This window comes from Solea senegalensis, linkage group LG19 (genome assembly GCF_019176455.1).
Source record: "Solea senegalensis isolate Sse05_10M linkage group LG19, IFAPA_SoseM_1, whole genome shotgun sequence".
NCBI classification, from domain to species: domain Eukaryota; kingdom Metazoa; phylum Chordata; class Actinopteri; order Pleuronectiformes; family Soleidae; genus Solea; species Solea senegalensis.
The window spans coordinates 16,256,783-16,277,999 of record NC_058038.1 but is presented as its reverse complement, the minus strand read 5'-3'; the positions used below and the strand labels follow the sequence as shown (position 1 = coordinate 16,277,999).

Below are 21,217 nucleotides of genomic sequence, written 5' to 3'. Positions count from 1 at the left end.
GGAAATATGCCCCGTTTGTGAGTGTGTTTCCCAACTGGCACAGTGAAATACCACCACAGCTGACTTTATAAGACTACATGTATGCCTCAAATAATAACTGGTTCCATGGTGTAATGGTTAGCACTCTGGACTCTGAATCCAGCGATCCGAGTTCAAATCTCGGTGGAACCTGAAATATTTTTTTGTGTTTTCGTCAGTCATCTTAAGATCAAAGGCAATAAAATACGTAGTTGTTTAATCGACTAATTATCACTCCATACTAAACATCTACCTATTGACAATACATCGCAGTAAATACTTTTAATACATCCATCGCCACAGCCCGTAACTAATGAGCTAATACGCTAACGGAAATCAGCAAGTTTCTTCCGGGTTATTTCTGTTCGTCGCATTCAACTTTAACGTTCATAATGGCAGCAGCGATGGATGTGGATACACCGAGCGGTACAAATAGCGGAACAAGCAAGAAACGATTCGAAGTGAAGAAGGTAAGGCACCGTGTCCCTTATATTGTTTAAACCCTGTCTGCAGTGGCAACTGACCGCCAATAACAAGCTACCTGCCGTTAGCATACTCTTGCTAACACACCACGGATTCGAGGCTAACGTCGTTAGCTGTTAGCTTGAATCAAACAGGGCATGAATTAGCACTTCTCCTTTTGGGGTAGATAGCCTTTTTGGACAACAAGACGATGTGACGGACATCGGTGAATTTAACATATAGACCACTCACCGCAAGGTAGACGTGATTCCTCATTTACCGTTGTCGTATTTACACTAAAGCTCCTTACGAATTAGATTAGCTTAGCTGAAATGCATTTGCCGACATCGTCCGTCCAATAGAGGCTTAAGCTGTTTATTTCCTAATAAATACAAACAGTAATATTTATATTCAGTTTGTGTTCAATCTTTTTACTTCACTGTGCTTTCACAAAGGTACATATCTTATTACGGTTATATAGCTTTACATAAGTCCACAGTTTATGGTGGACGTTTAAGGAGGTGAAAATAAGCCGTGACAACACATCAAAAATATCTAGATAAATACTTTATATATTTATTTATATGCATGTATAATGTTTCGTTTTCAATTCACATCTGCAACATCCATGTCAAAACGGTACTCTACAGTACTCTGGCACTACTAGTGCTGGTCCACGGTAGTCCACACTCTGTACTACCAGCCCGAGTGTCATTTCAATTCTGAAGAATTTAGTTCAGAATAATTCAGAAAAAGTGATATCTGTTTGTTTGTTTGTTTTTTGACATGAAGTTTGAAATTCATTGTTGTCGTTTCTCTCTAGTGGAATGCCGTGGCTCTGTGGGCGTGGGACATTGTCGTAGATAACTGTGCTATCTGTCGAAACCACATCATGGATCTCTGTGAGTTCACTTTATAACATTGACTCCCCTGACTAATTTAAAGAATGTAAAACTGCAGAAACATGATATCACTAGAGCTGAAACAATTAATCAATGAATCGATTACTAAATTAATCGACAACTATTTTGATAATTGATTAATTGGTTTGAAGTTTTTTTCATGATTTCCGATTGTTTAAGCCTCTTAAATGTGAATATTTTCTTCATTTCTTTGCTCTGGATAACAAAGAAACCATTAAAAGTTAATCACTTTGGTTTGTGGACAAAACAAGACATTTGATAACATCATCATTTCCAGGTTTGAAGAGCACCGGTCAACATTTTCTTTTAAGGTTTTCTGATATTTTATGGACCAAGCGATTAATCGAGAAAATAATCAACAGATTAATCGATTATGAAAATAATCGTTAGTTGCAGCTCTACTTGTCACACTCCAAACATCCGTGACACGTGTGTGGCAGTTTTGTGGCGCTTAACATACGTCTCCTTCCCCTCTTTAGGTATAGAATGCCAGGCCAACCAAGCTTCTGCCACTTCTGAAGAGTGCACTGTGGCCTGGGGTGTCTGCAATGTAAGTTTCCTAACCTGTCTCCGACAACGGATGTCTTGATATCATTGTTTTGTCTGGTACCGACATCACACTCTTGAGAATCTTCCAGAAAATGAAAGTTTATTAAGGAACCTAATGAGCAGTTTTGGCTTACCAACAGTTATTCTGATTCCAAAGATTAAATTGTACAGGATCTTACATTTTCCTTTGCTGATATCCAATCCAGTGAGTTTGACCAGTATTGTATATTATAAGAGAAGTCGACTTCCTCTGATCTTATCAGAAGTCAGTTCAATTCTGGCAGCTATTATAATTACATTTTAGTACAATATGTAATCATATCCTGTACAACTTATTTTTAAGGGGGTATTATTGCAAAGATTAGTCTGAAAAGTAAAACAATATAGTTGTGCATGATGGATAAATGGTATAATCATGTGTCCTCATCTGTATATCTTTCCATTTCCAGCACGCCTTCCATTTCCACTGTATTTCTCGCTGGCTGAAAACCAGACAGGTGTGCCCTCTGGACAACAGGGAGTGGGAGTTTCAGAAGTAAGAACTATTGATTTAAAATCGTGTCATCCTTGAATGTGTAGTTCAGCTGTATGGCTCTTGTTAAATATCTGTGGATGAAGTGTGGTATGTCAGTATTTTTTTGATTAACATTTGTATTGACAACATTCTCTCTCTCTCTCTTCACAGATATGGACACTAACTGGCTGTGTAGTTGTTTCTTTGCTTTAGCATATATCATCATTCTGCCCCTGTTCCAATCTGCCTGTAGTCCTAATAATTTTACAGCCATGTCTTTGTTTTGGATATGTACATGAATAAAATATTGTCACAACACAGTTAGGTTTCCTTGTGTGAGTGAGTAGTAGTGGTTTGTGATGATTCTGTGAAACCGAGGATGTCCTAATCATCTTTGGGAGCGAATGAAGAGCCTCCACTGAACATCAGAGACAAACGTCTTATATTCTCAGAAGGAAATACAAATCATCTGCTCTGTGCTCTGTTTAGATGAAGTTGGCTGAAAATACACAAGGTCCTGACTTCAGCTAATCAGTCACCTGAGTCTACTGCAACTAATGTATTAAAGCAGATGCATCCAAAGCATCAGTTTTTGTTGTCCAAAATGTTTATCTGCTAACTGAGGAGAGGATAATCATAAATAAAATACAACTTACTGCATGTTAAAATACTGTTTTAACTATTTAAAATGAAGGAAAAAAGGTTTTTTGAGAAAAGCACTGCAGTTCTACATGGACATTTTGCGTGTTAAATTTGCTATGGTTCTTCCTACTCTCCTCTGGTGACAAAGATGCTGATTTCTTACTTCATGAAAGACTGCGAGAGATAAACATATTAACCACATGTTGACTTTAGCGTGCAATGTCCCAGCTTTCAAAAACCATTGCGTAACGGTAATGCAAAGTGCACTGGTGCAAATATCAGCAATATGCTTGGTGTTAAGGATGAATTTAATGAGAACTATATACAATCTGCTGCTGCTGGATTCAATGTGTTGCTTGTAAACATTAATTGGCGTCAGAAGACCACAGAGGGTCCAGGGAAGGGCTTCCTGGAAGAGAAATACAAATGAAAATCTGTGGGTGTAAAAGATGACAAAAAAACCCAAAAACAAAACAAAAAAGGTCAACTACAGAGCATGTCAAGTTTGCAGTAACAGAGGTTTTATTATTGTGATCGTTATTCCCCATTAGGGTCAGAATTTTTTTGCATTAACAAGGAAAGAACTGTTCACAAACGTGCCGACAGTAATGTGTGAGAGGTCGACACTGCTCAGAGAAAAGAAACTAACCAATAGATAACCCAAAATGTGTATTAAATGCCTGTAAAAATGAACTAGTGTCTTAAAGCAGGCACTCACAGTTTAGCTTTTCCAGGTACAGGTTACGAAATATTGACCTGCTGTGGTTAAGAGAAGTCCCAGCTGAGATGCATCAGAGTTTATCTAAGTATCACACCTGACCTCCTAACCATCGGGTTGCTTTATTGAGACATCGCTAAGTGCTAAACGACCCCCGCTTTCAGTAACTCACTCCAATTAATCGGTCACCCGCTCCCATGTTTGATCTGCACACAGTGAAATAATTGTTGAAAAGCTCTCCATGTTGTTTCACCTCGTATCCACTATCCACTCGGATCTTTACCGTTGCCAATTAAGGCTGTGGTGAAGCTCCAAATTTAGCACTCAGCTTGGTGATGAGTGCCATGATTTTGGGGTTGTTCTGGTACTTGGAGATGTTTGCTGGGTTCTGCGACACATCCTGGAAGGCAGCCATCACCTCTGGGTCCTAGAGGTTGATATAGAGTCATTAACACAATGCATTTCCCATACAAGCCTCAGCCTGGCTGCCTGGCATTTAAAATGATTCCTGAATCTATCTTTAGAATACACAACAGACACAGTTCTGGTTCCGTTCTGGAGTCTCAGAACCTTGGTGCTTGGTCGGATCAAAAGTAGGTATGAGTTATGCTGGTGTGAAAGGTCTATGAGTGGAAGAGAAGAAAATCTTCGAAGAGTTTAATTCTCATGGTGCAGTGGCTGTGACAGTTTAAACGGGATCCTGCCCCTCCGTCTTTTCTCTTTTACTGAACCACATTTAGTCCCTGCCTATGCTGCACTGCCACAGGTTCAAAAGCACATGATCTAGTATTTGAATTAAAAACACGTCAACACCCACACCCAAGGAAAAATCATGCCCTGTGTCGCTTCATTAAATGCATTAAATTACCTGCATGGCACTAAGCAGCTCAGGGTCCTTCAGGAGATCACCAAGACCTCCCATGCCAGGAGGAGCTCCACCTGGGAATCCAGCACCACCTTCAGAACAACAACAAGACCTGTTAACTTGTTTACTGAATAACATGACTAATTCCTATTTACAGTTCATTTTTAATCTTTTGGTCCTGCCATGCAATGAATGGGTCTGTCTCCACCCTCATACCTGGAAAGAATCCTCCTCCTCCTCCTCCTCCTCCTCCTCCTCCTCTAGTCTGTCGTGCTTCCTCTTCCTGTTGAAGGAGACAAAAGCAGGGGACACAAGTCAAGAGGTGTTCAAGGGGTCAGTGGTTACCTCTAGGGCTGCAACAACTACTACAATAAACTACTTTCATAATTGACAGCGTTTTCTAATATTTAAAACTCCATACAAAGAAGTCATTAAATAATTGATGAATTGACGAAATTGATGAGATTGGTTGCAGCCCTAGTTACCACTGATGTTTTCCGAGGCCTCATGAAAACTCAAAGTGACTAGGGTTTGGTGTACGAATGAAATAATGTGGAAATGAACAAGGTACGGTATTTCTCTACTGTGTGGAAGCTGATCTGAGTTACCATGGAGTGTCGGCTATAAAATAAGCAGCTCCATCCAAGTGCATTTTTATTATAATACTGGGATGAACTGGTTTTCTGGTGATCTCTGTACAGCAATAGCTTGCATGTAGCCATCAGGTACATACATATTTAAGACAAAAGATATCAATAATACCTTTGAGCATCTTTTATTACACACTGTGTAAAGTTCAACTAAAAAAAAAAAGGTCAATTTATTCTATTTTTTACAAAACTGACAGAAACTCACCTTCTGAGCACGAGCGTGTTCTTCTCTTGCTTTTTTTATCCGATCCTGTTTCTGCTTAATCTCCTTCTCTTCTCTCTTGCGCTCGTACTTGCGTCTATGCTCGATGATCTTGTTTGCCTGAAAACAAATGGAGGAATGCAAAGAGTGACAGACCATAAACTGTTATTCTGTGTCACAACTATGCAAAGATTGAAATGGAAATCACAAATGCTGCTCAAACCGGAGTATTCTGTGCTGGAACTCAATATAAAATCACGACATGTTCCAAGCTCATATAAAATGCATTATAGTTATGGCTGTAAAATGGCTGCAAGGAGTTTTATTCCCTTTATTTTTGGGGACTGTACCTTCGGTTGGACCTCCTTTAGCAGTGCACTGGCGTCTTCATCATAGTCCAGTTTACAGGCTGTAGCCAAGTCCTTGGCTGCCTTTTCCCAGTGGCCCAGCAGCCTGCAGCAGCAGACACACGTTCATCAGCAGGGTTAATTAAAAACTGCACAATCAAACTGCATAGTCTTTTTTCCCCCCCACTCTTTATAAAAGTCTCAATTATTCTAGATCTGGAATAATAATTCCCAGTCACATTTCATAGCCCAAAAAAGGTCAGTCATTTTTTTATTTTTTTTTCGGGTCTGTTGATCTACGTCCAACAGAAATAGATTAGAGTGGGTCACAATAGTTTGCCATTTTTATAAAATTGGTCCCTATATAAAGAGGCTTGGGGAAACACAGACCTAGAACAACAAGTATCATACAGGTGAATTTACACTGAGGGTTCCGGTTAAGAGCGAGATAACCCGCTGCTGGTTAACTTAACACACAGGAAAGGATCTGACCTAGTAGAACAGTTCAACAGAACAGAAATGTACCTGTGAGCTTTCCCCCTCCACTTGTAAGGCTGTGCCGAGTCTGGGTTGATGCTGATGGCTTTGTTACAGTCCCTTATGGCTGCATTCGGTTTCTGCATCTTGATGAAGACACTAACACAAAGAGCACAGCTGATTACACTCATTCACAAAAAAAAAAAGGTAGGCATGATGCAGAAAGACCGTGTCTGTCAACACAAAATGCTGTGCCAATTTCAGCTAACATAGGGCGAAAGGCGGGATACACCCTGGACAGATCGCCAGTCCATAGTTTTTAAAGTTTCTAGCTATCGCAACCGGTCTAGGAGTTATGGTTAAAAAGCTGAATGGTATTGTCGTGTATTGTAACTGTATAAAATACAATGATGTGTATCTCACTCTCACCTTGCTCTCTTGGCGTACAAGATGGCTAAGCATGGGTTCAGCTTGATGGCTTCAGTGAAAAGATCCACAGCTTTCTGCAGATCACCTGTAAACAAATGTATCAAAGATATAAATAATTAATTCTAGTTACAGGATAAACACAGGAGCCGTGTCTCCATGTTTGCACTATTTTTAAAATCATATTTTGGTAATTAAACACCTGTATTATAGGTTTTTGGTGTAGGTTCAGTGTAAAACTGAACAATAATCATGTGCCTTTTTTCATTTTATCTCTTGATATTAATACTTTCTCTTATACTTTTATATTCATGTCTTTATCTTATCTAATCAAATGTTTTCAGGACAGCGTGTGAACCTACCTTCTCCCAGTGCATTAATGGCTTCTACCTTCTTCTCACTGGCCTGGTCCATCATCTCCTCTGTGACCTGAGCAAATGTAAGGACATGACTGTATTTGAGTAATTGCATGTATGATTAGTAATCATTTTAAGATTAGCAGGCATAACAGAAGAGCTAAAAAAAAAAAAACATAAAAATGCACCTCAATATCTTCAACCTCTTCCATCTCCTCTGGATCAACTGCGTCTGGCTCAATCACTCCCTCTTGGTCGATTTCTGAAAAAGCACAGACAACAATCTCCACTGTGTAACTTCTGTCACCAAAACACTGCTATGAGTATGTCTGACTGTTGTGAGCAATACTGGTAGAATTGTATTAACCTTAGACACGACCATGCTAGCTGTTTCTAACAAGTTACTACATACTTTAAGCTCAGCTAAGTTAACTAGCTGCTGTCTAACCTGACTAATGGCACTTTTTCATGATACATCAGAATCAGTTAATTAAAAAGATTAGTTCAGTACTTCCTGCATGACACAGTCACTGATCTGAAATATTAATTTAATATAATTTTCAATTATAATTTATTTGACTAACAGTCAGAACAGCCACAACAGGTACTTAAAAAGTACTAGGTACTATCACTAAACGAGTAGAGTTGAGCCGTGCTAGTATTGTACGGTGGAAAAGTGCAATAAATGTGTAGTCTGATCACAGATCGTAGGAAAAATTTGAACCCTAAGTTCAGAGTTGTCATTAAACGTGTGAGATGAACAAACCTATTTCACTCTCCTCACTCTCAGATGGTGCACGAGGCTCAGGCTCAGGCTGAGACTGGGGCTCAGGTGGTGGAGCTGCTGTCGGAGCAGGACCACAGGGACAGCCACCCTGCAGGTCAGAGAGCACTCGGTTACAGCACAAGGTGACTGATGAGTATCATCACATGCAGCCAACATTAACTCCCAGAACTATTCATTTTTAACTTTTTTTAAACACATATCTATGTGTAATAAAAATGTAAACATAACATAGCATGACAGTATTTATCACCTGACATGAATCCTTCGTCTTGGGAGGAGAAGGGATTGCTGCCCCCATGCTGCAATATACAATTCAAGACGATGAATCAGCAACTACTGTATATTTTGAAAATCAGTCAAAATGTTACATACACGTTTATGCAACTACATTTTTGCAGTTTGACATAGATAGATAGACAGATAGATAGATATGATAATCTGCCATAAAGGGCAACACAATTGGTGGAGCACTCTTGCTTTTTCAGTGACCTGGTCTGCATGGAGTTTGCATGTTCTCCTGGTGTGTGCCACCCACAGTCCAGAACATGCACATTTAGGGATTAGGCACTCTAAATTGACTGTAGGTATGAGAGTGGATGCTTGCTTGTCTCAAAGTGGCCCTGTGATGGACTGGAGAAAATCCAGATAAGCCATTTATGTTAACGTCCATAGATCAGTAGTTTGCACTGAAAGGTGGGCGGGACAGGGCACGTGGGACACCCACAGTCTGTTTAACAACATATCCAAAACTTAAATCGCATGCTGAAAATCTCTGTGAATCTGTTATATGAAAACATGAATTAATGTGCAATGTGCCCACAGTCACACAGGCTGGAACAACTCCATGGCGCACTGACCTCTGCAGCCAGCTCCGGAAGAAACTCATCTCTGGAAGGTGCAGGATCGCGGGGTTGGACTCGCACAACTGCACGAACGTCTTCAACTCAGCCACTTTGCGTGGGTCCATGGTGCTCCGTTACGTCCACTACAGAGTGCGCTGTGTGCGGAAACAGAGAGACACAATCCACAGCTTAACCGACTCTCCCTTGTTTACGCGCTCAGTCGCTAATGTTTAACTCCAACGGCGCTAACTAAGCTAGCTACGCTAACTAGCAGCAGGAAGTGAATAACGGTCCAGAGAAGCCTCAATGAGATCACTACTCACACCTCACAATAACCCAACTACACCTGCACAGTTTACTGTGAAGCATCACACCCATAAACATCCACATGCTAGAAGTTTCTAGAAATGCGAATCTGTCTCAGTGACGTGAGGGATATTTGACGCATGATAGCCGCACTTAGCTAGCTAAGCCTGCAGTACGGATGGACCTGTAAACGCAGAATACCTCGGAGCTGCAGCAATCTTAAACTTAAATGATTAAAGTGAGACGCACCTGTTCGGGGATGTATGCCTTTGGGTTCACAGAAGAAACACGGGACGAGTGCAGCCGAGTTTCAGCACCGCTTCACTTCACTGACTGCGCCTGACGGCTCGCTCTGGTGTTTTCGCTCAGGCAAGTTGTTGGACAGACCGGTAAACATATCAGACATTTGCTGCCCTCGTGTGTGTCTGTCAGGCATCCGCCATGAAACCACAAACCTAGGTGAGCCGTTCTAACATTTAACCGGTATATTATTATTCGCTACCGATATCTGCAACGTCTTACTAGTCAAACTACAGTTACACAGATTCACTTTTTTTTAAATAATATTACTTAAGTAAAAATCTTAAAGTATATAACGTTTACTGTACTTAAGTATCAAAAGTACTTTTTTGTTATACATAAAATGTAATTAAAGTAAATGTATTAAAAAAGGTAAGGAGTAAGGATTGAGCCATGGTAGATCAGTGGGAGGACGAGTTGCCTTTCAACTGGAAGGTTCCTGGTTCTGCCAGTGTATATGTTTCCTTGAGCAAAGACACTTAACCCCATGTTGAAGCATGTGAACGGGTGAATGTCTGAACTGTGATGTAACAAATATTTGTACAACACATTCCTAAAATCCTAAAACATTCTAAAAGCTGCACATTTTCATTACATCATCACAAAGGTTAATTCAAAGTAATTGAAACATGGCAAATGATAAGTCTAACTGCTTACCAAGCAAAAAGTAAAGGTTTTATCATCATTTCCGACACATTTGACTGAAAACAGATGAATTTGGTTTGATTTTTTGATTTTTTTAAAGCTTGATTTTAAATTATTTGAATATGCTTGTATGTCGTGTTGCCACATTATTAACATTGACTTGTGCCAAATTTGCTGCTGTCCAAACACTAGCTCTTACAAATATTAGCCACTTAATAGAAGGCTCATCTAATAAAATCTATACCTGCTAAAGTCTACCATATCTTCAGAATATGATATGTTGGCCACTTTTTCTCATAGATAGGCAGCAGCTTTTACCAAATGGAAACTGAAATTGGTAAATTGGTAAATTGCTCACTCGCTGTACCAAAGCCTTAAGAAACTTGCTGGACTCAATCTCATGTTGTTTGAGTCGATGACTCACAGAAACCCCCAAGTAATCTGCAGCTCTCTTGTTTGTGAAGTCAGACCAGAAACTTTATTGAACAAGACATTGCACAATGCAAATTAAAAGTGCAGGTTTTCCAGTGCAAACATTTACAGAATATAGTAAAACATAGACTATAAGAAAAAGATAAACAAAAGACTACAAAATCCTAAACTAACTGAGAAAGACAGTCACACACAGACATTATTGCACATGTCCAGAACGATGAAAACTTAAATATGGGATGTGCTGGATGGATGAAAGAATGATTAAGTGATTAAAAGAGTCATGATAATGTGTGTCAGTACCTCAAAAAATCTGAACTTTCCTTTTAAGCAACTTGAAGTTTGTTTTAAATGGATTTATTCATTGCCTTTGAGAAGTGATTGTTCATTGTGTAGTCTCATCTGTTAGATGAGTTTCATCACATTTCTCCCCTCATGTGCCATTAAACAGCAGTTACATCCCAGACAGTTTCAATCAAATGCAAGTAATGTATGTTTTTAAAAAAATAGTGAGATCTATTATTAATCATGAAAAGGAGGCGGAACCGACGCCTCTGCCTGAGAAGCCAAACCCAGGGTAACTAATCCCCTCAGAAACGAATGAATGTGGATAAGTCAAGTGATATGAGAGCAACAGAGTAGCTAGCTAGGGTTTCTGTGAAACTAACGCGATACATGTTTCTTTTATAACATTTAACGCCGGTAAGTCGCAGCAGCAACACAGGACTGTGTGAGTAAATATATAGTGTGGTGACCTTGTTGACTGAATGTGACTCTTCCGGTGTAGAGCTGCTGTACGACATGCGGTAACACAGCTCCGTGCGTGTGTCCTCCAGTTGCAGCAGCAGCAGCAGCAGCAATGTTGCCCTCGGCCAGCACTGTCCTGCGGTCTACAGTCAAACTGCTGCCGCGGCCTCTGTGGAACCGAGGTGGGTCCAACACTGTGTGGTACTACCTTTTCCACTATATTGTGTATAATATCTCTCAATTTTACTTTCTTTATGGGTGTACTCCATTACCCACACATAAGAAATATTAAACCCTTTACCCCACTACATTTATTTAACAGCTGCTTGTTTTCGGAGTAACATTTTATAGTGTATTGTTAAATATTCAGTCAATAGTACCATGTGACCTCTTATTCAACATGTATTATTGTGACATTTGTACGTGCAATCAGTACTGGTGCATATGTGTTTTTGTGCAATTCTCTTAGAGTTAAGACATAAAACAGCTGTAAAGCTACTCACACACCAACATGAACATTATGAACACTGCTGCTTGTATATAAGAATACTGCACATTGTGCAATCCTATTGCACTTTGTCCTGACATGACAAATAGTGTACAACATCAAAGAGTCCATAATATAACAGGAAATAATCTTTATTTATTTATAACTTTTTTACATTACATTACATGTTATTTAGCAGACGCTTTATCCAAAGCGACTTAGAATGGAATTGAGTATAATCAGCCAGGGGTGGAGTTGAACTTGTGACCATTGCAACCATGATGTCTTTCGCACACTGGGTACCGGTCTTTTCACACTGAAGTGTAAAGTGCTCTTCTTAACTGCAAAATTTCAAACCGTGATACAGTATAATCAACTGTCTGTTCCGTTCAAACCTGCAACCTTTAGCTCAGGGGTCACCAACCTTTTTGAGACCGAGAGCTACCTGAAGGTTAGAGAATAATATGGAGGGCTACCATATTAACATTTTATGCAGTTTACCATTTAAATGATAAATATTATGCATTCAATTGCATACACATTAATTCCAGTGCTTACTCCTAATGATTATCACAGTTTTCATAAACAATATCAAGGACATTTTACTCAGTGATCATATGGATACATACAAGTGAGGTGAAGTGAAATGAGCCCGCGGGCACCTCGTTGGCTGCTCGCGGGCTACCAGGTGCCCGCGGGCACCACGTTGGTGACCACTGCTTTAGCTAGTAAAGCAAGACGGCTACAAATGTGGTGGAATATGACAGAAAACTAGGGGTGGGTCCAAATATCAATTTGGTGATATGTTGCGTACAATACGATAATTAATTTGCTGTGGCAAATATTGATACTTAAATGAATAAATGAAGGTACTCTACTACTACTTGATGTCTCCTTGCAGCAGCACTGCACAAATGAGTGAGGGAAAGGATAATGGTGGCGCCTTTGTTCCTGCACTTTTAACTGTTCATGGACGTTTTGTATTCTTCAGTTAGGCAGATATCATGACGTATCACTCTATGATTGTCTTGCAATATCTTTATTATGTGTATCGTGTCGCGTATCCCATTGCAGGTATCCTGTGATTGCCAATACAGCGAAGCACCCACTAAAAATTTCCAAAATAAATGCGTCTGTTCAAAAAAAACCTGTCAGTCACCAGTTTGACGGGATTAATGCTTCTTACCCTGCCTGCCCCATGGTGCTTAGGCTACATCGACACTGCTCAGTTAAATTCTACTGCGGACACAGCTGTCATCCACACTAACCTGGCAGGGCTCCTGTGCTGTGTTTCTGATAGTATTGCTTGACAGAGCCTGTTTTCAGATGAAGGACGCAGCATACAAATGTTGTTACATTGTTTTCATTCACAAAGACCAAACAGAGGCGGAATGATGACATTCAACATTCAACAACCAAACTCACCACAAGTTATGCACTTTAATACAGCTTTAATTCATAAGGAGTATGGAGATACTGGGTAGTAAGTTGAGACATATTATTTCCTTCCCTTATGGCTTTTGCCATCAGTCATGTAGTCTTCAGTCTGCAGTCTTCATGGCTCTATAGAGAGTCGTCCTCTTTTCCTTGGTGGTTTTTACTAGGCCAGTATTGTGTTTCACAATTCAACCTTAAAGCCTCCTGTTTCTTTAAAGTGACAATATCCAAAGATGTCAAAATATAATAAGAGAAGGTAACAAAGATCCATAATATTGTTAAATTTTTTATTAGAAACTACTACTACTACTCTTTCTGTCTGCAGGTTGTTTTTGGTGCTCGTACAGAAGCATTTCGTTGAAACCAGGAGGTTTGAAACCAAAGACAGTTCCACATCGGTACCTGGGCCAGCCCAGCCCTTTCACACATCCACACCTCATTAAACATGGTGAGTATAGTGCTGCAGTGTTGTGCCAAGAACCAACACATTTATGCCTTTTAGCAACAGGCTCAAGACATAGTTATTTCTTTTGGGCGTCATACACTTGTGTATAATTAGCGAATTATTATTCCAAGAGGTCCAGATAGTGAAAACTTCCTTGAGCAAAGACAGATTCACAACAGAAAAAATACCAAAGCATCGCATAAACAACAGAGGACATGACTGGGTTTTTATCCTTTTGCTTTCTCTCTGTTTTTGTATGTGTGAGAATGATTTGTGGTGGTGGAGAGAAAACGATAAACGTCATATGCCACTTTTCCACTACTTGGTTCCAGCGCGACTCGACTTGCCTCGGCACGGGACTTCTTTTTTTTTTTTGCTTTACCATTAGCGATAGTACCTGGTACCTGTTACTTTTTTTAGTACCTGCTCTGGCTGAGACTGTCAACCACCAGAGTGTCGTCACAGGAAGAGTCATGAGCAAGACGTCCGACACAAGAATCAAACCGTTCAATGCTGAACTGTAGATCAATTAAAAAGACTTCAAAATCCTGAAAACATGTGTTAATCTCCAACATTTAGCAAAGAAATGGCTAAAATCTCTACATTTAACAGAGGAGTCTGGTGTATTTAACAACAGCACAAATGAAAGCCTATAAATCTCTGTGCTGTCTACATGTCTCTTTATTCACATCACGCAGTGTGAAGTTACTTTTCTCCAATCATTATTTTATTCTCCCTTCCCTCATCTCCTTGAGTTTGTCTCTCTTGATAATAAACTTGATAATTATCTGTGATTTATGGAAATAGGCTTTTGTCCATTTGACTATGAACTCACAAACTGTGTTTGTTGATATCCCAGGAACAATTTTAGGGATTTTCTTAAAAATTCAGCTCCTTCTGCTCTGTGATACTGCATTTATACAATGGTAGAGTTGGAATACATGTTTTCTCTACTTCACTTTCCCCCTTGGTAAACTGCTGTTGGTATTTATGTTGTGCAGGGTATTTATCTTCCCCCCTCATTATTTTGCGTCACTTGTTTTTGCATGACACCACATTTCTGACCTGTGTTCCTCAGGTGAGGTGACCCCGGGCTTGAGTCAGACAGAGTACGAGCTCCGTAGACACCGGCTGGCCTCTCTTATTGAGGCCCAGGCAGACAGATTGGGACCGTCTGCATCCTCTAGCACCCATGTCGTCATTGTTTTGTCCCATCCCACCCGCTACATGAGCAATGACATCCCTTATCCCTTCCACCAAAACCAGGTGCGTGTCTGGTGTCATGTTGCTTCAGCATTATTTGTGATAGTTCTACAGCTTGATAAACAGACACAGCTAAAAGCAGCAGTTGTAAATGTACTTAAAAGTATTGGAAGTTCTGTTTATCAGTCAAATGCAGTCCAGTATTTTGAAAGAAACATTTTAATTTTAATTTGAAGGCTCACATTTGTGCTGTGTCCTGTTTAGAGAGGCTCTGTTCATTTCGGCACCACATTTTATTTCTTACAGCACAAGGCAAAGCTAAGACAGTCACTATATTTTCTAATTTGGCCTGACTATTTTTATTTTATCATAAACAGCTAATGTAAACAGCTTGTGCACAATTTATTTTATTGTGTGATGTAACCCTAACCCTTTTATATATCATTTGTTGTTGGTTGCGTTAGTAATTGAAATTCTGACACACCTTCACCAAATAACTAGGAATTAAATGTTTCCCAGGATTTCCTCTATCTCACTGGCTTCCTCGAGCCAGACAGTGCCTTGGTTCTTCATGGGAAAGGGCGACCGGATCAGGCCATCTTGTTTGTGCCCCGCAGAGACCCAGGGCGAGAGCTGTGGGACGGGCCTCGGTCAGGGAAGGATGGGGCTGCCGCTTTGACCGGCATAGAGAGAGTTCATAGCACTGAAGAACTGGGTTTGGTGCTCCACTCCCTTAAAGGTGCGTGGATGTGAAAGTGTGAGGGTGCCTGTCAGAAATGTTTTATTTTTTACAGTAAATTTTGAAACAGTGGAGCTGTGATTTCACAGAGTTATAGAACAACCGTTGTTTTCTCAATTCCAGCTAAAGGATTTTTATTTTGTTACCTGTGAAATTAAATTAATACAAAACCCCTCTCAAATACATTCAATAAGAAGCAGGTCCCTGGTTCTACTATTTACATTCCACTCTCTCAGTGTTTCCCCTCTATCTCCAATTGTACTATCACATCATAGACTGTATTTAAAAATTGCAAAACAAACTCCCTTTTTGAAGCCAAGGTTTGACCAGTACAGACTTCACCTGTAACCAGGGTCTTATTGGATAATTCCAATCTTGACAGATTGACAGCTGACAAAAACCTGAAGGTCTCTGTACAGTGCCGTGCTGTTCCAAGTGAGTCAAGGTGAATGCTTTGTACAATGGTCACAGTTATAGGGTTAAGACAAAATGCTAACTATGACCTTACTATTACAAAGTACTGAGTGGTTTTCTTTTGTAATGTAACGTAATAAACCCATTAAACAATACTCTTTCAGGCACTCTGCTGTGGTACGATAACTCTCAGCCTGTTCACCCTCGACTCCACCAGGCTCATGTAAATCCTCTGCTGGAGGTGGGGCCCATGCCGCGCACTCTCAAGCCCCTGATCCACTCTCTCAGGGCCCTCAAGAGCTCAGCAGAGGTGGCGCTCATGCAGGAAGCAGGTCGCATAACAGCACAGGTTGGTGTATAATACTGTAGCTTATTGCTTCTGCTACCTGCAAGCAAGGCCATTTTTTCACGTAACTGCCCAACACTTTTTCACATAACACCTGCTCAACCTTGTCTTTTAGGCTTTTAGGAGGACGATGGCGCTGTCTCAAGGAGACGTGGATGAAGCTGTCCTCTTTGCAAAGGTAACTGAAAATCTTTCCAGACTACACTTGACTTTCACTATTATGCGTGTCCTTTTATGATCTGCATTTTATAATCTGATATATCTTCTTTGTATATCTATATGATCTGATATAACTACTGCACCCTTAAGTATCATGGGTTATTCAGTTACTGTAAAAGTAATGGATGAATCCTCATTAGAATTGAGAAGCTGACAGAAACCACACATTTAGTTACAGTCTTGACAACTTTTTATCAAGGGTCACACAGAAAGCATTTTCTGTCATCTTCAAGCAGTATGTTTATATGCACATAATGAAAATCAGATTACGCTGAGCTCCTTCAGATCGGGGGCTAGCATCCATCTGGAGTGATCTGATCACAAGTAGACAGCTCTAATGCAAAATGCTTCCTCGATTTGTCTTGAGATCCAATCACTCAAACCACAATCAGAGGTGGTCTGGGACAGATGTGGCTACATTCTTTTAGAAGTGCTAAAGGATTCAATTAAGACCACCTGCAAAGCTGACATCCTCTGACCCTTTACAGTTACACTCTGAAAAGAGAAAGTTTTCATTTCTCAAAGCCCATACGTTGATCTTTTTCTGACCACTGTCACAATTTTAACACTTATCACCATACTGTACTTTTACCATTGTTTTTCTTGCTTATACTGACACACACACACATATATTGACAACTGACGCATCACTATAGTGACATGAGCTAAAACACGTTTTTGAGAACAGAAATTACTTGTGCGTTTTTCCACAACAGACACAGGAGGAGACACATTCATGACCTATTTTCATGCCATATGAGATCAGATGAACTTGGTTGATCTAATCACAAGCTGTCCACTTGTGAACAGATCTCTAAGGACGTACAGTATGTTGCCAGTCCACATTAGCGCAGAGACTGAACAGGGCCATCCTGTCAGTTGGTTTATTACATTAATATAGCACATTAACTGAAAAGGAAAATAGAATTATAGCTAAACGATGAATTGTGCCGGGAAGAAGATGAGATACCAAAGAACGTCTGTGATTTGTTGAGTTAGTTCTGAGTGCAAAGGTGCCTGGGCCACATTAAAGACTGCCTTCTGAATTGATGTCCCCTTACTCTCTTTTCAGATACATAGTGAAGAAAATATGTGACATTTCTCATATTCCTTGCACTGATTTATTTGTGGTCACACCACAATATTTACACTGACAAACACATTCATTTACTTGGCCCCTCCTTATTAACATTGAATCTTATTCCAGTTTGACTTTGAGAATCGGCTGCATGGTGCAAACTTCCTGGCTTATCCTCCTGTGGTTGCTGGAGGTAATCGGGCCAACACTCTTCACTATATAAACAACAACCAGGTCATAAAGGTAAAGGAAGATGCTGCATGTGCCAAAGGATCAAACTTGTCATATAAGTAAATATGTTCATACAGTATGTTTATTTATTTTCCCCTCCTCTCCTGCACCAGGATGGTGAACTGGTGCTGCTCGATGGTGGTTGTGAATACTTTGGTTACGTCAGTGATATCACTCGAACATGGCCAGTAAATGGAAAGTAAGTCTGACACAATAAAGTGATAATGATCCACTTGTACACGATGTACAAATCATGCCTATGCTAAAACATACAATTACACCACAGCTATGGTTATAACTCACATCATATAAAAATTATACACACACAGAAAGTTAGTTTTGATGTCATTTGAATGTAAATGGAAATAATTTGCTTAAATGTTTTTTCCAGTGTGAAAAAAAATACTTAAATTTAACGGTGATATTGCAGGTTGCAAAAACTCCTCCACTCACCCATCCTTTTGTGTGTCAGGGAACTACGGTGGCCTTTGCATACATTTGCCCAAAGGATGAAAACACTCACTTTCACAGCTCCCTCCACTCTCCCAGACGGAAATGTCATTGTTGGTGTAGTAAGCTTCTGCATCAGAATATCAAATTCCCTCTGTGGCTGCTTTGTCCATTCAGGCTGCTGTAGAAATATATTGGGGCAAAATGGCAACCTCCATAAAGCAAGGCCCCTCATGTAGTACATATAAAAGACTCATTTCTGCAGAGCATAAACTGTCCAAAGCACACTGGACCTTGAGTGAAATTAAAATATGTGATGTGGCTGGGTGTTTGATTATTGTCTTATTATGCACAAGAGACACAAACTCTCTGCCTTATATGTATGACGCCCTGTCCTCTCTGCCGTCAGATTCAGCCCCACCCAGGCGGAGCTGTATGAAGCTGTCCTGGAAGTGCAGCGCTCCTGTATTTCTCTGTGTTCCCCTGGTGTCAGTCTAGATCATATCTACAGCACCATGCTGGCTCTGCTGGGACAACAGCTCAGGAGGCTTGGGATCATCAAGACCAGTGCAAGTGATTCTGATGTACTACAGGTAATAATCTGGTAGTGTACAGTATTGGAAATGACACTGGGATTAATCCTGAATTTAGTCATGCTTCATAAATGTAGGTAGAAAATGTCACCCTGGACAGGTCACCAGTCCATCACATGGCCACATAGACACAAACAACCATCCACTCTCACTCTCACACCTACGGTCATTTTGAGTGTCCAATTTACCTAATCCCCATACTGCATGTTTTTGGACTGTGGGTGGAAACCAGAGAACCCAGAGAAAACCAACTCACACATGGTGGGAACATGCAAACTCCATGCAGAAAGGCCCTTGTTCTGACTTCAAATTTATTCTATTTTCACCTCCTAGGCCGCTCGACGGTACTGCCCCCACCATGTTGGACATTACCTAGGCATGGATGTCCACGACACTCCTGAGCTGTCCCGCTCACAGCCTCTACAGCCAGGAATGGCCATCACTATAGAACCAGGTATGACTCTACTAGACTTTTAATTCCCTTATTAATTAACTAATTAACTTTAGTTTTTTTTCTCAATCTGATTCAGATGGTTAAAAACACTCACATTTTCCTCTATAAGAAGTTAATATGGTGAACTACCCCTCTTCTATGCGTCTCGTGTTTTTGCTGCTTTCATGCATTTTCTGCTTTTGTAGGGTTGTACATCTGTAAGGACAATGACCAGGCTCCTGATCGTTTCCGTGGCTTGGGCATCAGGATCGAGGATGATGTGATAATCCAAGTCCAGGGTGGCCCTCTGATATTGTCTTCTGACACGCCAAAAACCATTGCTGATGTAGAAAAGGCTTGTGCGCAGAGATGAGGCAGGGAGAAACCTTGAAAAGCTGATGTAATCCTCCATAAAAATTTAACTACTCATCAACTCATCAATGTCTCATGTGACATGTGATCAGCCTCTATATATACACCACGTTTATCTAATAATGTGATGGTGCTCTCAGCATTTTCATTCTTAAAAACTACAGTATGTGCTCCACATCATGTTTTCCAGAATTGTCACAATCATGCCAAGTAAAAGTCAAGTTTATTTGTTTTTAAATCTTTTAAGTTCTTAAGCCAGTTCACACACTTCACAATTAGTCTGTTAACACTCAAACATGTGGCAGTTCATGCTGCAGCAAAAAGGATTTAAACACCAGATGCAATGAACATGCATTCACTGTTCTGTAGTATTATTGTCAGTATAATAAGGTCCAGAGGATGTTACATCTTTAAACACACACAATAAATTATAAGGAACCTGTCAACAACAGCTGCCTCTAATACACCAATGCACTAGATTATGAAATAAATGATTCTATACATATGTGGGGAGGGGTTTTGTTCTTAGCAGAGAAAAATATTATCTCTTGGACATTGGTGTTTATACTGTATGTATTAAAAAACTATATTTCTTTCATAACTAATCTCTTTTGTGGGTTTGATTGATGCTCCTTGTGATGGACAAGGCGACTTGTGATGAGGATTTAATAGTGGCTACACTGAATTAGGCAACAAAACATTGACTGTAATGCAATAGGACAGATGTGTTTCACCTCAGGGTTATATGGTCACATAGGCAAAGATCTCCATTCTGATTTTATACAAAGGTCTCCATCAATTTGGTATTTGGTTACTGTGGTTACTTCTCTGATAGAAGTCTTTATTTTGAGATCACAATTTGATCACTCACTACTGCTGACCTTCAAATTAGAAATTGAGGTCCTTGTTCAGGGATGAGGACCGTTTGTCAGTCAATATCCATTTTGATCCTTCAGGAGCCATAACTTCTTTAATGCAATGGCTCAACTGTTCTGTTTTTTTTTCATGAGATGTCTGATGTCAGATGGTAGTGATGCCTGTGGTCTCTCAGTCTCAGGTCTTTGCATGAGTAACTTTTGTGCATTTCTCCAGATTCACATATGAGTGCATGTCTTTCTCAGATGAGGAAAATCATTCTGGTGGATGTGCAGTACAGTTCAAACAGGGATGGAGTACATCTCTTTGAGCTTTTTATTGCTTGACAGCTTGACATAATCTGGTCCCACAGCAAATATGGTCATATGCCTCAACTCTGGTGCTCACATTGTAAATATGTTGGGTTGTAATAATAATTGACAGTAGGTGCATTAAGTAGGTTAAAATATAAATACTGTAGACCTCAAATGTATTCTTCTGTAGGATATGTGTGTAAAAGTCCACCATCGAGTGCTGCTGTAGTCGACTGACAGTGCAAGATAAAAGTGGAGCATCACTGTCCCCTACAGATACAGTCGGCGACTGCCGTCAAGAGTGGAGAACCGATTTCCGAGCAATCCCGAACACCTACGAAGACAACCTCCCCTCTCCTTCCCTCCCTCCCTCCTCCCCTTCACGCCTAATGT

At 40.2% G+C, this 21,217-nt stretch overlaps 3 protein-coding genes and 1 non-coding gene across 4 annotated transcripts; 3 read left to right on the top strand and 1 right to left on the bottom strand.

Moving 5' to 3' along the window:
- The first annotated feature begins 99 nt into the window (after window positions 1-99).
- trnaq-cug lies at window positions 100-171 on the top strand. The gene has a single exon. It is a non-coding gene; the product is annotated as a tRNA-Gln (tRNA).
- Window positions 172-353: 182 nt separating this feature from the next.
- Window positions 354-2,786, top strand: rbx1 (ring-box 1, E3 ubiquitin protein ligase). The gene is made up of 5 exons (XM_044051542.1): window positions 354-488; window positions 1,304-1,382; window positions 1,883-1,953; window positions 2,402-2,487; window positions 2,638-2,786. Exons 1-5 carry the CDS (start codon window positions 411-413, stop codon window positions 2,648-2,650), a joined length of 327 nt encoding a protein of 108 aa, XP_043907477.1. The 5' UTR covers window positions 354-410; the 3' UTR covers window positions 2,651-2,786.
- An 821-nt stretch (window positions 2,787-3,607) lies between these two features.
- st13 (ST13 Hsp70 interacting protein) lies at window positions 3,608-9,470 on the bottom strand. Its single transcript, XM_044051541.1, has 13 exons — window positions 9,334-9,470; window positions 8,794-8,933; window positions 8,187-8,235; window positions 7,916-8,024; window positions 7,338-7,411; window positions 7,156-7,222; window positions 6,797-6,881; window positions 6,416-6,526; window positions 5,894-5,996; window positions 5,547-5,663; window positions 4,908-4,974; window positions 4,695-4,783; window positions 3,608-4,253 (listed from the first exon to the last, which is right to left on the bottom strand). The coding sequence occupies exons 2-13, from the start codon at window positions 8,901-8,903 to the stop codon at window positions 4,119-4,121; spliced, it is 1,116 nt and encodes a 371-aa protein (XP_043907476.1). The 5' UTR covers window positions 8,904-8,933; window positions 9,334-9,470; the 3' UTR covers window positions 3,608-4,118.
- A 1,583-nt stretch (window positions 9,471-11,053) lies between these two features.
- Window positions 11,054-20,256, top strand: xpnpep3 (X-prolyl aminopeptidase 3, mitochondrial). Its single transcript, XM_044049965.1, has 12 exons — window positions 11,054-11,163; window positions 11,249-11,390; window positions 13,458-13,580; window positions 14,656-14,843; window positions 15,300-15,519; window positions 16,098-16,282; window positions 16,395-16,457; window positions 17,706-17,819; window positions 17,921-18,006; window positions 18,667-18,850; window positions 19,184-19,304; window positions 19,490-20,256. The coding sequence occupies exons 2-12, from the start codon at window positions 11,321-11,323 to the stop codon at window positions 19,654-19,656; spliced, it is 1,521 nt and encodes a 506-aa protein (XP_043905900.1). The 5' UTR covers window positions 11,054-11,163; window positions 11,249-11,320; the 3' UTR covers window positions 19,657-20,256.
- Window positions 20,257-21,217: the final 961 nt, after the last annotated feature.